At 40.0% G+C, this 14,176-nt stretch overlaps 1 protein-coding gene across 4 annotated transcripts in view; it reads left to right on the top strand.

Annotated features, from left to right (window-relative positions):
- NCOA7 (nuclear receptor coactivator 7) overlaps positions 1–14,176 on the top strand; it is a 143,831-nt gene that overhangs the window by 12,042 nt on the left and 117,613 nt on the right. For all 4 annotated transcript variants that reach the window (XM_019951689.3, XM_033867683.2, XM_073789564.1 and 1 more), the window contains one exon: positions 12,683–12,793. In XM_019951689.3, the coding sequence (XP_019807248.1) occupies positions 12,744–12,793 (50 nt within the window). In that variant the 5' untranslated portion in view covers positions 12,683–12,743. Of the gene's footprint in view, positions 1–12,682; positions 12,794–14,176 lie in introns of those variants that run through there.

Consider the following 14,176-nt stretch of genomic DNA (forward strand, 5'->3'; position numbering starts at 1 on the left):
GCTTCTTGTGATTTGCTGGCTGTCCTTGGCACTCCTTGGCTTGTAGCTGCCTAACTCTAATCTGTGCTTCTGTCTTCACGTGGAGTTCTTCCTGTGTGTCTTGATCTTCACATGGCCATCTTCTTATAAGGACACCAGTCATATTGGAATAGAGGCCCACCCTACTCCAGTATGACCTCCTCTTAACTGATTACATCTGCAGTGACCCTGTTTCCAAGTAAGGTCACATCCTGGCTTACAGTGGATACAACTTCAGCATTTTTTTTGGGGGGGTGGTGTGCCACAGTTCAACCATAACAATAAATAATATCAAAGTCTGTAGGTGAATGTACCAAGATGTACATAAGTCACGCTTGGTGTCAAGTGATGCCTCCTTGTAGCTAAACTTCCACAGCCATGCACATTGGTTGTGATGTAAGTGACAGCTGGAAGGAAGGGATGCTTTCTTGGCTGTTTTTGTTAATTGGCTGCTTCTGTCTCTGGGCTTTGGTATTCCAGGCCTCGGTAGAATTATGCCTATAGATGGTAACATGTACTATGTGGCTTTGATCTTCCTGGTAAAAATCCACAAAGTAATTTGTGGATTAGGATATTTCTAAAGGTGAGTTGGGTTTTTTGTTGTAATAATACTGCATAACAGCCTCCAAATCTTCGTGGCTTAGAACCACAAATATTTATTTCACATTCATGAATCTGCAGGTTGACTGTGGTTTGGCTACTGTTGGCTGGGTCCAGCAGGGCTGGGCTGGACTCCAAAGTTGAGGTAGGAGTTCAGGTCTGTTCCTCACATCTTCATTCTGGGACCCGTGCTGAAGAAGGAAAAGCCACTACCTGAGGCATACTTTTCTGGTGGAGAACAGAAACTTGCCAGGCCTCTTAGAGCCTTAAGTTGAAGTGGGTACACTGTTAGTCCTCAGTCTGTTGGTTAAAACAAGCCACATGGCCAACAGAGTAGAGAAGAATACTCTGTGTACTAGTGCAAAGCACCGCAAAGTGGCATAGCAGACGGTTTGCACGTGTAATTCTCTTACAAGGCGGGAGTGCTTAATTGAGTACAACAATCCAGTCTGGCCAAATGGCCAAAGAGCCCATTTTCTTTTGAATTCTGCAAGAACTTTTATATCAAACAACTTAATAAACCTTTAAAAGAAAACATATTTAAACCATAGAGTTGATTTCTTAACCCAGTCTCTTGGAAAATTAGAATTGAATATCATACGCATAATTTTTTTCAAAGAAGAGGTCACACTACTTCCTGATGCTGGTTTAATTTTGTGTTGAGCAGATTCCCTGCCCCGTAGCACTTTTCACTATGCTTCTTCCTGAACCCACGTTTGCATATTTCCCACATCTTGTGCCGTACCGACCAAAGCACTACACGCGCCTCTCCATTTGTGCCTTACACATCTGAGGGTAGGGTAGAATTCCAGTCCTCTTGAGCATGCTCTGATAGAGAACATTTTCATTAATGAGAAAACTCTTTCTGGTTTACAGATATGACTGTTCATTGGGTAGCACTGTTGAACTATAACCAGAATGGTTGTTTTTGGTGTTGTCCCACTTCAAACACCTTCCCTAAGAACACTGGCCTATGTGACCTGGCCCTTTTCTTTCCATTGGTATTTCTCTTTGCATAACAAGTTTTATTTGGCATTACTTTCTATCATATCCTTTTTTTCTGATTGTTTAATTTTTGTAGATTTTATTTCCTTGTCAAAAATCGAAGTTTTCTCAGAGTGTATTGAGTCCTCTTTATATGCATAGGTTTTAGATAAATTGTGCAGTGATAGGCATAAAACAGGTTCTTAGCAAGCTTACTGATTGAAGAGATTGCTTGTCAGTATGTGACAAGGCACTATTTTGAGTAAGTGTAAATTGTTTAATGCCACCTGTACATTCCATGTAAATAAATATGCTGAAAGCGTATTAAAAAGGGTGATAATTCAATTATTTTTTATTTTGCATTTTTACACATATTGGGTGTATGCCAGTGCATTTTGAAAATAGCATTCAATTGCCGGTACCATCCACATGAGAACAAAGAGGCATGTGACTTTTCCTCAGTGAAATGGCAGCTTACCTGGTAAAGTGAACTTCCTGTCTCTTCACGGTCTCAAAAGACACTGTAATTCTTGGAAACTAGTGTTTGCAGCCCATATACTGTATGTTCTATGGAAAGGTATTCCATTTATTACATCTTTCATCCATCAAATTTTATTGGTTTTGTTTGCATGAATTAACCCTAATTCAGATCCATCAAATAGATACCTCCCATCAAATAATAATAATTAGTAGTAACCACTGGCCACACTTATTCTGTCCTAAAGTTGAAGGAGTTGGGGCATGATGCAAGACCAGAACCCCTGCAGCAGTGATGCCATTTGCTGTGAGCAAAGGCAGCTGGTGTAGTGATTCACATTGGTGCCTACTCTCTGGAAGGCCTTGGGGAATAGGCTTGAGTTCTATACTAGTAGAGACTCCAGAAGACTGTGGAACTTTTTTCTTTTTTTTTAAATTCCTTTTGGGCCAGGGCTGGAAGATATCTGCAAAAAAAGTCAAATAGGCCAGAGATCCTAGGATTTTAGCAGTGGGTCTATTGAATAATATTAAAATGAATTCCAGAAGTAACTGAAGACAAACTTTTCTTCCCATGTCACCTGTTTGTTTATTGATGCTGTTTGGAGCCTACCACCTTTAGACTCACCTTAGAGATGATCTGAAGTGATCTTACAGTACTGGAGCAATAGTAGGGGGTGTCCCTAGAAACTACCTCTGTGGCGATGCAGGCATCAGATTTTTTTCAACTCTTGTGAGGGTAGGGACAATCATATGCATAGAGCAGACAACCAATAAATAGTGATTGATGGTGAGAAAGAGGAAGTTTCCTCTTATGGTTGAGATGTGAGATCAGCAGAGCAGACTCTGTTCTGTTTTCATTGTGTCCAATAACTTTTTATATGACTTTCTTTGTGTACAGGTAGAAAACTGTACAAGACTGAATTCTTATATCCTTATAAGTATTAATGAGAGAATGCATGCAGTATATTAAAAACCTCTGGTAGAAGTTAATAGAATCATAATTTTTAGTTCTAAAAAGGACCTTCAGTTTTAGCCCCTAAAAAAAGGGGGGCTTTTGTACCTTAAAATCAATAAAGAACATTTTTTAAAAAGATCAAAATTCCATTTTTAAATTCTGATTCTTTGTATTTACTAATTTCGTTTTCAGCGGGGAAATAATTGGATTGGCAGAAGATTACTTTTCAAAACAACAGAAACAAAAAAAATTTGCCAACAGCTAAGGGAAATATTTCTGGCATATTCAAAGTTATATTATTACTTCTGTCCTTAAAACTTAAGAGGTAATTCACTTAATTTAGTGAATTAAGGGAATGTGCTTTCCAGTTAGCTCTTTAAAAGTCTAATTCAGTGCAATAAATGTTTATTAAATGCTTGAACATGTTCAGTGCAGTGCATTTATTAATGAATAGCAGTGACTAACCTGAATACAGTTCAGGATCGATGTCCTAAAAGACAATTGACCAGAAAACTGGTGTTCACCCTCTTGTTCTTTTAATGGTGGGTAAATCTGGAAAGAACCAGGCAATTGACGTGAAAATTCTGTGTAGTAATATTGCCTCTCATTAGAGGCCATAATGAGTGGCTCTGACTTTGGCATTAGATAAAGCTGATCATTCTGGCTCTAACTTTTATGGCTGTTTGACTTTGAATAAATGTTTCAACCTTTCTAAATTTCAGATTCTTTATCTAAAAAGGATTGAGAATATGAACCCTCATATAGTCATAAAGATTAAACAGTGTGTGTAATAGCATTGAACAAAAAAATCTGGTGCATGTGGTTAATGTTCAGTAAACAGTTTTAACTGTTGCTGCTTGCTGTCATCTCTACGTTCATTCACCCGGGCTGCCTGGCTTGAGTTAGTTCATGATCTAATGTTTCTGTTTAGGGGCAAATTTGAATCTGGCTCTCCAGGTGTAACTTTCATGAACACAGGAACGTTTGGGCTTGTTGAAATCTCAATGGAGAGAATTCTCTGTTCCGTGGGGTGCTAGACTCGATAGATACCTCTTGAACACTTTTCATCTCTATACCAGGCCTTTTACAGATAAGGAAACTGGGGTCTGGAGAAATTGAGTAACTTGCCCAAGGCTGCATACCTTGGAGATGGTAGAGTCTGGATTCCAACTGGGCTTGTCCTGCTTTAAGGGTGCTGTGCTGCCTTAATAATAAGAGTCCGAGGGGTTATTCAGGTAAAGCACAGAGAATCTTGAAAACAGAGAACGACTCAGCTGTGTGGAGTTTGTAAGATCTCAGCGTTGAAGGAATTTTTGAAATTAAAAAATTTTAATTAAAAATGTTAGTTTATCCATGGAACTTGACTTTCCTCTGTAACAGTGGTTTTCAGTGAGTGTAGTATTCCCCACTGGGGTGCAATTTGGTTGGCATGGTTCCTGGGGAGGGGCACTAGCATTTAGTTGGGGGAAGCAGAGGTGCCAAGTGCCCTGCAATGAGCAGGACGGTCCTAGACAACAAATAATTGTCCTTATATTTCAAATTTCATGTCATCTGTAGGACCTACATGAATATTTATTGGGACATTCTAAAGAAAAGAAAGAGATTGGTTCTAAATGACTATGTATAGAAATGCTGGTTATTATTTATAGCACTAGTTTTTATTCTAATGTTCTGTGCACTCCCACCTACCCATTACCCACCCTCTCCCAACCTCTCACCTCTGCTCTTTCATCTTTCTGTACTTCTCATATGTAGTGAAATTATTTCTGATCTTATTTCACCTATAGCTAAACTTGTCCTAAATAAGTTGGTATAAGCACCTGAGTGTTTTGTTGTGTCTTCTAATGAAATTGTGCCTGAGAATTTACTTTATTATTATAAATTATTAACTTATAACTTACCTGTTGTAAGCTACTTTTCTTTTGGCATTATATTGATTTTTGAAACCTGAGAATTTACATACTGAACTACCTGTTATCAATTACTTTCCTTTGGGGCATTACATCGACTTCATAAAATTCAGTGTGTTAAATGGGTTATATTATCTATCAACTTCATCTCAGCATTATAAAGGACATGTTATAAAATACTTATATACAGTTGACCATGGAAAAATGTGGGGGGTTGGAGCACCAATCCTCCATGTGGGTAAAAAAATGTGTATAACTCACAGTGGGCTCTCTGTATATGCAGTTCCTCTATGTCCGAGGATCCTGTAGGACTGTACTATAGTTACTGAAAAAATAGGAGTATAGGTGGACCTACGAGGTCCAAACCCTTGTTGCTCAAGGGGCAACTGTATTTATTTAGGTGAGGGGTGTTGATTTTTTGATAAGGTTGAGAACTTCCATTCTACAGCGACCCCACAGAATGGTTGTCCAGCTTGTGCTCAGTCATCTTTGGCGATTAGGAAGCTGCTGTCTCTGGAGACAGCTCTTTGCATCAAGCCCTTATGTTGAGCCAAGACGCCTCTCCCTTAATATCCGGTGCCTAGTCCTAGGCACACCCTTGAAGTTCTATTGGTACAAGGCTAAATCCTCTGCCAGATAAGATCCTTGAGGTATTTGGAAATAGCTGTCCTTTCCTCCCAACTCTTTCCATGCTAACACTGACCAGCTCCTTTGACTACTATTCTTAAAGTTTAATTTTGTGTTAGTTAATCATTCTGTTTGTTCCAGTTTCCTTATATTTGTCCTGTACGGTAGTGGGAGACCCAGAGCTAAGTGCAGTAATCTTGATATATTCGAATCCTCAAAAAGGGTGGGACAGACCACCATAGTCTTTTTTATTCTGGGTTGATTGCATTAGTGGTTTTGTTTTGTTTTGTTTTGCTGTTTTTGCCAAGGTGGGGCGGGAGGGGTTGGGAAGCAGTGGCATTGCACCACTGGGTGTGTGGATCTTACTGTCACCTCAAACTGCAGGTCACAGTCACTTGTGCTAATGTTGGGTTCTCCCTTTCTCTCATTCCTTAGCACTTCTCCCAGATGTAGAACCCCAAATTAATCTACAGACAGCTGATGTCTGTCTGAATTGAAATGCTGTTATCCAGGATGTTATTTATCCCTCCAAAAGTCTAATGAGGCCCCTGTTTTTGTTTTTTTAATTAATTTATTTATTTTTGGCTGTTTTGGGTCTTGTTTCTGTGCGAGGGCTTTCTCCAGTTGCGGCGAGCAGGGACCACTCTTCATCGCGGTGCGCAGGCCTCTCAGTGTCGCGGCCCCTCCCGTTGCAGAGTACAGGCTCCAGATGCGCGGGCTCAGTAGTTGTGGCTCACGGGCCCAGTTGCTCCGCGGCATGTGGGATCCTCCCAGACCAGGGCTCGAACCCGTGTCCCCTGCATTGGCAGGCAGATTCTCAACCACTGTGCCACCAGGGAAGCCCCGAGGCCCCTGTTTTCATTCATGTCAGTGATGAATTTACTGGTGAGGACAAGCCTTAAGGACGAGCACTGCATTAAGCTGTTAACATCTTCCCTCCAGGTTGAAGTTGGAGCTCAGCTCCCAGCTCCGGGTTGAGGCCAGTCAGTTGGTCAGCACATACCTCTTGGTACAGTGGTTCAGTGCTTTCTGTAATGAGTCTAATCATAGAAGCATCCATCCATGTCTAGGCCACATTTCTCAGTCTTATTCATAAGCAGATCAAGAGAAACTTATCCAGTGCCTTCTAAGTACAGTTACACAGTGGTTACCTAATTTCCTTGATGCACTGGAACAGTAACTATGTCCAAGAGGGAAATTAGGTCAGTATAATTTGGCTAGGCCACCATTCTCCGAACTTCCTCCCCTCTACCAGCCCTATACGAGAGCCACACCAGACCACGCAGGCCTCCCTGTGTACCATGTGTTCCCTCCCGATGGCTCGTACCATCCTCATTCTGCCTAGTGAGACCAACCTCTTCCGCATTCAGGATCAAACTCCCGTTCCTCCCTCATAGTTCAGCTCTGGCATCATCTGTGGAGCTTCCCTGACCCTCCTTCCCTTCCTGGCAGAGTAGTTGCTTCGACTCTGTGCTGTGTGGTTCCTTGTACCCACCAATATCGGACCACTCGTCTTACCAGCTGATGGGTGTCCGTTGCCTGTTCCACCTGAGCTTCCTGGCCTATGAGTGCTGTCTTCATCTTTGTATCTCCAGCAGAGTCCTTGGTCCATGGTAGATGCTTCAAAAAGGGATTTGCTTGTTTGTTGTTGTTGTTCCGCTGAATGGTTGGTTTTCTGTTAACATTATGGATCTCAGCGTTCACCGCCTCCTCTTCTGAGCCCTTGCTAAGCTGCCTTTAATGATCACGTCTAAAGTTTTGCTACGGATCTATGTGATGTTCTCCACTGTGTAATTTGCACACTCCCTTCTCTATTTTGTTGAAAATTAAAAAGTATTTGCCTCTTGTCAGGCTTTTGGCATTTTCCACATATTCAACAACTCCTGACCCTGCCAGTGATGTTTTAGAAATCTCATTTGCACGTTCTCTTCCTAGAGAGAACTTATAAAGTGATCTGTCTAGCCCAGAGTTGATTCTTCATTTAGAGTATCTAGGAGATTTGATGAAACCTCTGTACTCATCTTAGGTAAAAGAGCACTGAAACCCACATTTGTTTAATTCTTTCAGGTCTAATTTCATTTCCCTAGGCAAAGAATAATGGAGTAAGAGTTGATCAGGTCTCCAGTCATTTTGCCATCCATTGCCTTTGTCCCATTCAAGTGATAGACCACTGGCCTGTCCTTGATCATCACCTTGATTCAGGCATAACTTTTTAGTTCTTTGTTGCCATTAAGTTCTGTTTTCTGTTGCTTTGCTTCTGTGACACACATTTGTTTATCTGGGGGCATTATCTCCTAGATGCTCCCCCTACATGTTTGTGGCAGACTTTTGTTCTATTTCTGTGTCTTTCTTCCCAGGTTTCTTGTTAAAAGGAGTATTCAAATTTCTGACCTTGGTTAACACTGATATTTGAATACCCTTTACGTGTTTAGATGACAGTATGGCTTTGAGAAAGACTGAACACCTGTCATATTTCAGTATAAGTCTAAGTATTTTCTAGGAGGAAATGTCTGCATAGAACAGTACATTTTGGTCTCTTCCTTATGTGGCCAAATTTAGTGTGACCAAGCCTTAAAGCGTGCTGTTGTCATTATTTCATTTGTATAATAGGAAACCTGTTGTTGGGAAAACAGTTGATGGACGTCATGGGTGCTCTGGTGTTTTTCTAGTCCTCGCTGGTTATACCTGAATGAACAAGGAGCTGCAGTGTAGATGTGAAGCCAAAAAGCCACACTGGGCTGTGGGTCCACACTGGTTTGATGTAGTTAGGGAGTCTGGTAACTCTGTCCTTAAATCCCTTCTAAGTGGTGTCATGGGGAGCATCAAACATTTGCTGGTGACACAGAAAATACTTTGTCTTCAACACAGCTCTTATGAGGTAAGGATTTTGTATGTGCCGGTTTCTTTTTGTTTTTTTGAATAATGAACTGAATGTAGGTTTAAATTGACCATTCTGATTTAAGATTACAAAATAATATTTAAATAGAAGATACATCTTGTGTTCCCTCATACACCATAAATGCAGGAGACTCTTGTAATTATGTAATACACCGTAAATGTAATACACCGTAAATGTAAAAATGTAACACACTGTAAATGCAGGAGACTCTTGTAATTCAGTGTTTGGATGAGTCTAGCGTTTATTGATGTGAGGAGAAAGTCAGCATTAAATGAAAAAAGGGCTTTTAAGAAGCCCATTATAACCACTTATAATGGAAAATGTAGTTCCCATTAGAGACTGATTTAAAGGAGCTCTGGTTCTTCACTGAAGCATGAAGGCTGCTGGGTGGTGCGCTGTGCAAATCATTTTTATAGCGTCCTTTGCTGATCTCTTTCTGGTTAATCTGTTGGTGTGCCTAGACCTGAAAGAACTGCATCTGTCTTGTTTAAGAAATGTATAAATTCCCAGAAATTTAAAAGAAACCAAAGATTTGGATATTTTTTTATTTATCAAATAGAAAATGGAAAAAGAGCTCTGCCAGTTCTAAACAGACACAGCAGCACCAGATGTCAGTTCTCGGATCATTTAATCTTTTCCTCTTGTACTTATTTTTGTCAATATTTTTCCACTGGAACCACATATTAGTTTCTGGCTCAGCTTGCAATATAAAAATTTTCCAATTAGATTGTTATGACTTCATTTTTATTCATGAGGGGAGATCTAATAAACAGAGATCATCACATATGGTGGCATGCAGGAGAGGAACTTTAAAATAAACCACCTGGCCCAGGGCAGGGCAGAAAGCCAGGGTTCTAATTCTATCTGGAGTTCCAGAGAGGCTGGCTTGAACCTACATTCTCCATTTCCAAATAATTGTTAATTTGGGAGGAATCCTTGGATTGATATCAGTTTGCCATATAATTGATCTTATCCCCAGGACTGGATTAATTCCTTGCTTAGCTTTTATGTGGCTTTTCTGCCTAGTTCTGTGTTAGGTATTTAGGGAAGTATAAGGAAAGTATGAAACATGATGGTTTTTGACTTGGAGGAACTTTGGTTTGTTTGGGGCTGAGGAGGGTAAGTGAAGTGGCGTTGTCACACAGCGTACGATTAAGTGCCTCACAGTTAAGTGATAAGTGACACGTGAAGTACGCTTACACGGCCAAGAGAGAAGGTCACACGAGTGGTCGGGGGAGCAGAATTGGGCCCTTGTGCTGGATCTGGTCAGAAAGAGTGTAGCAAGGTTACCTCAAGCTTGGGAAAAGAGTAAGGATTAAGGTATAGAGTTGGGGAGGAGCCCAGTGGGTTCAGGCCACATGTGAAATGGAGGTTAGGAGAGTTGGACACTTGGCCACTGTTTATCTTTGTTACCACAGTTCTTGAATGAGTACTTCCCTCATTCATTGAGGCGTGGCTTCCATCCCCACTGCTCCACTGAGGCAGTCCTGTTGGAGGTCTCAGTGACCCCCATCCTACTCGTGGCCAGGTACATTTGTCCTAACCTGTAGAGTCTACGCCGAGGCGTTGGAGGCTGCTGATTCCAGACCACTCTTTCTAACTCATCTCCAAATGCTTTCTGGCTCCAAAGGTTATTGAAAGACATTGAAATGTACACCAAACTGGATTTAAATCTCTGCTCCACCAAGGCTGGTCATGTTGAACTAGGGAAATTAGTATCTCTCAGCCTCAGTTTAATGGAAGTAAGGATACCTAACTCATATTATGGATGTAAGGATTAAAAGAGAGAACATGGGGATAATACGTTGAAATAGTGACTTAACAGAAGGTAGGCATCGTGGTTGGTTTTCTTTCTCTGCCCGGTAGCTACTCTGCCCATCTTGCCCTTTTCATGCGCATACTTAGGCTCAGGTATTCCCACTTTCTGGAATGCTGTCTCTTTTTCCTCTTTACTTATTGAAATCCTCACCACCCTAGAAGGTTTACTTTGTCACCTCAATCAGAATTGAACTTTGTGTCTTCTGGTTTCTTAGTGTTATTTTTCGGACAGCTCCAGGTTACTAACTCCACATTTTATTGTGGAGTTAGTTTAACCAATTGTATCCCATTGACCCGACACTCATCTTAATTTCCCTACTGGTTGGTAAATCCCTTGAGGGCACTACCATGTCAAAGCCATGGAGATCAAGCAGTAAGAGTTGAAACTGTGTCATCCATTGTTTCCATACAGGACCCTGTGCATAGTTGTCATACCTGCAGGGTGTTATCGTACTGTTTTTTTTTTTTTTCCCTTAACTACAGCCATATGTTGATAATTTCTAAATCTTTTTCTCTAGCCCTCACTGCACTCCCGTGCTTTACATGAAATCAAACATCTGGTGAATGTTTCCAGTTGACTATCCCATGAACACTCAAAGGCAGCGTGTCCAAAACTGATCTTTCATCTGTTTCTGCCCCCCGCCCCAAATGCATGCCACTTCCTGTAGATTGTATCATATCTTTGGTTTCACAGTCTACCCAGTCCCTGAAGCAGAAACTTGGAAAGCATTTATCATTCCTTTCTGTCCCATGTTGTCTACATGGAATGAGTCACCAAATCTGAACTCATTTGCCTCCTAAATATTTTTTGAACTTGTGCCCCCTCCTTCTGTGTCAATTACTGCTGGCCGAAGTGTGGGCCCTCCTCTCTCTACTAGTTTTACTGTAATATCTTTCTAGTGCGTCCGTTTTCCCCGTTCTCGATCCTCTCAAGTCCATCCTCTGTGATCTGTATGTGTTACACTCCCTCCTCCCCTTTGGTGATGTCTGCCGGGAGTGGTGCCCTTGGGCCAGCGTGATCACTTAGTGACATAGGTGCTGACATAGGTGCAGGGAAGGGAGTGGCAGCACATAATGCATAGCTAGGATCAAGTTCAAACTCTTCAGCATGACATGAAAGGTCTTCATGACCCTAATCTTGCCTATGTCTTCATCCTCATCTCCCACTGTTGCCCTGCTTCACATTTGATCCTGGAGCAACAGAGAAATATTGTGTCTCCTTGCTTTTGTTCAAGCTGGACTTGCTTCCTGTACTGTTTAACCAGGAACCCATACTCATCCTTGAGATCTTGGTGTATGTGGGGATTGCGGTGGGGTGGGCCCTGCATAAGGCTAAGTGTTCTTCCTCTAGGCCCTGTGCCTTCTTCATAGTGATTTGTATCCCATTGACCTGAAATCCTAAGTGTCTCCCTTGCAAGACAATAAATTTCATTAGGCCAAATATCATGTTTTATTTATCTTTGGTCTCTGATACTTATCACAGTACCTTCCCTGTAATATATATTGTGAATTAAATTGTTTACGGAGTTGAGATGGATAAATAATTTTGATTAATGCAAATTCTTTGCTTTTACTTTGAGACTCATTCAGGGTGAAAAGACAGATTTTAGGAAAGGTTAATGCGGTGCAGACAGTTTAGATTAGTGAACCAGGCAGTAAGTAGATATTGGGAAATTTTGAGCAGGGGGATGGCATGATGAAAGTGATATTTAAGGGAGATTGATCTGGAGACAACCTCTTATTACAGGTTTAAATTGGGTTGCTTCCGGGAAACTTAGGTGAGGGTTGCAGGGGTGGGAAGGAAGGAGTGGCAGAGACAAGCATATAAAGCCATTCTGAAGAATAGCTTCCTGAGGCTTTGAACTTTCATTTCCACATTTGCTTAAGTGGGACGTACTCGCTGGCATGTTTCCGAAGTAAAATAGAGCACTGATTTGTTTTTAAAGAAAGAACATTCTTGTAAGACACCTAAGTGATCCATTTTTCCTCATTATGTATGAGATATATTTGTCATTAATGGCTTCAAAAGAGTGATTATAAATTCAGAAATTTAAAAAAAATTAGCTTCTGCATAGCTAGCCTAAAGCCTTCTAAAGTCAGTGGTTTTTGTTTCAGCACGTTTTGAAAGAATTGTTAATTATGAGGAAAATACTTCAGTTTATTTTTCCAGCCACTTTTTATTTTATAGTTTAACTCTTCCATTCTAACTGTAGTTTCCTGCCCCCCTCCCCTTCCCGCGGGGGCATTTGTATTTCATATATGACTCATGTGACTATGCTTACCGGTTAAAGTTTAGCTTCCATTTGTTGGGGCCATGTAGCTCCACCCTGCTTCATTCTTCATATTGCCGTTATAAACTTCTTAATTTACAGTCACTTTGTTATTTTTTTACAGGGTGATGACTCATTGATTAAAAAGGCATTTTTCAAATACTTTGCACTTTTGATTGCATATTATGGATACCAAGGAAGAGAAGAAGGAACGGAAACAAAGTTATTTTGCTCGGTAAGCATTCAGTTTGCAAATTTATATCAGAACTTAAAAAATGTTTGAGGGGACTTTGTTCTTAAAAGTATTACTTGGCATTTTGTGATTTGTGACTGTTCATAAACAGAGCAGGTAACCAGTAGAAGTTAAATGCACTTTGTTTCATCCTTTTTCTTATTTACGCTAGAGAAGTAACATTTGATTGGTTCTTCTCTTTCTGTCCTTGACAGTTCTCTCAGGCCAGTACTGCTCAGGGAATCTAACATTCTATATGCATTGCACTGCAGATTGCTCAGAATCCTGTGTTTAACAACCTACATTGAATTTTAAATCCTAAGTACTTAGTTCCTGCTGCTCTGTAGCTTAATTAGTTGAGTTATAACTAAAAATCTATGACATGTTTAAAGCTTATTACATTGTGGGGTGTCTATTACTAAAAAGTATTTTTGTAGGTAAATGGAATGGATGAAATTGTATCATTGTAGTATCTGTCATTTTTAAAACTTGAACTCGTCCAACATATGTACATGTGTTAGTATCTGAATAGGAGTAATCTACTATATTATTGGTTACTATTTACAGATTTAACCATCTGTATGGCAGCCACTCACTAATCATAATAACATGAATGGTACATTAAAACATTTATAAATCATTTTGATGACTGGAATGTTTTCAAACTCAGTGTGAGAACATAGGCTTAAAATGATCATTATGGTCTCCTAAATTGAAATACTTCTTAAGAACTAATTCAGCCTCACCACGTCCCCAGCCCCAATATTCTTGTTAAAGATGCACTTCCTGTTTTCCAAATGTAAGTCTTGGAAACTGAAAAACAAAGTTTTTCTTTGATGTTTTTATTCAGAAATTAAGCTAGGTTTTAGATTGTTAAGGAACTACTGTGTGCCAAGTACTTTACTTATTATTTCATTTATCTTCACAATAAACTTGTGAGATAGGTTTTCTCCCTGTTTTATTAATGAGGTAACTCAGAAAGTAAGTATTTTGTCCGTTTCATGTAGTATAAGAGTCAGTATTCAAATATAGGGTTGTATCCAAAGGACATGTTTCACTTAGTAATAGTAAACCAGGAATAAGAATTTTTGGAAAACAAGAGTTATACTATTAATTTTAGTGAATTATTTTTTCCTATTAGGACCGCAGAGAGTGCAAGATTATTTGGGGAAGGAAGAAATCAGGCATCTAATGGGTGGACCATTGAAAGATAGGACACTTAGAATAAACAAGAACTAAATGTTTATTCTGAGATAATTGTAGATTCACATGTAGTTCTAAGAAATAATACAGAGATATCTTATACCTTTCATCTAGTTTCCCACCTTACATAACTATTGTATAATAAATATCACAAGGAAGTTGACATTGATACAGTCCATTAAC

This window comes from Tursiops truncatus, chromosome 12, assembly GCF_011762595.2.
Source record: "Tursiops truncatus isolate mTurTru1 chromosome 12, mTurTru1.mat.Y, whole genome shotgun sequence".
Classification (NCBI taxonomy): Eukaryota; Metazoa; Chordata; class Mammalia; order Artiodactyla; family Delphinidae; genus Tursiops; species Tursiops truncatus.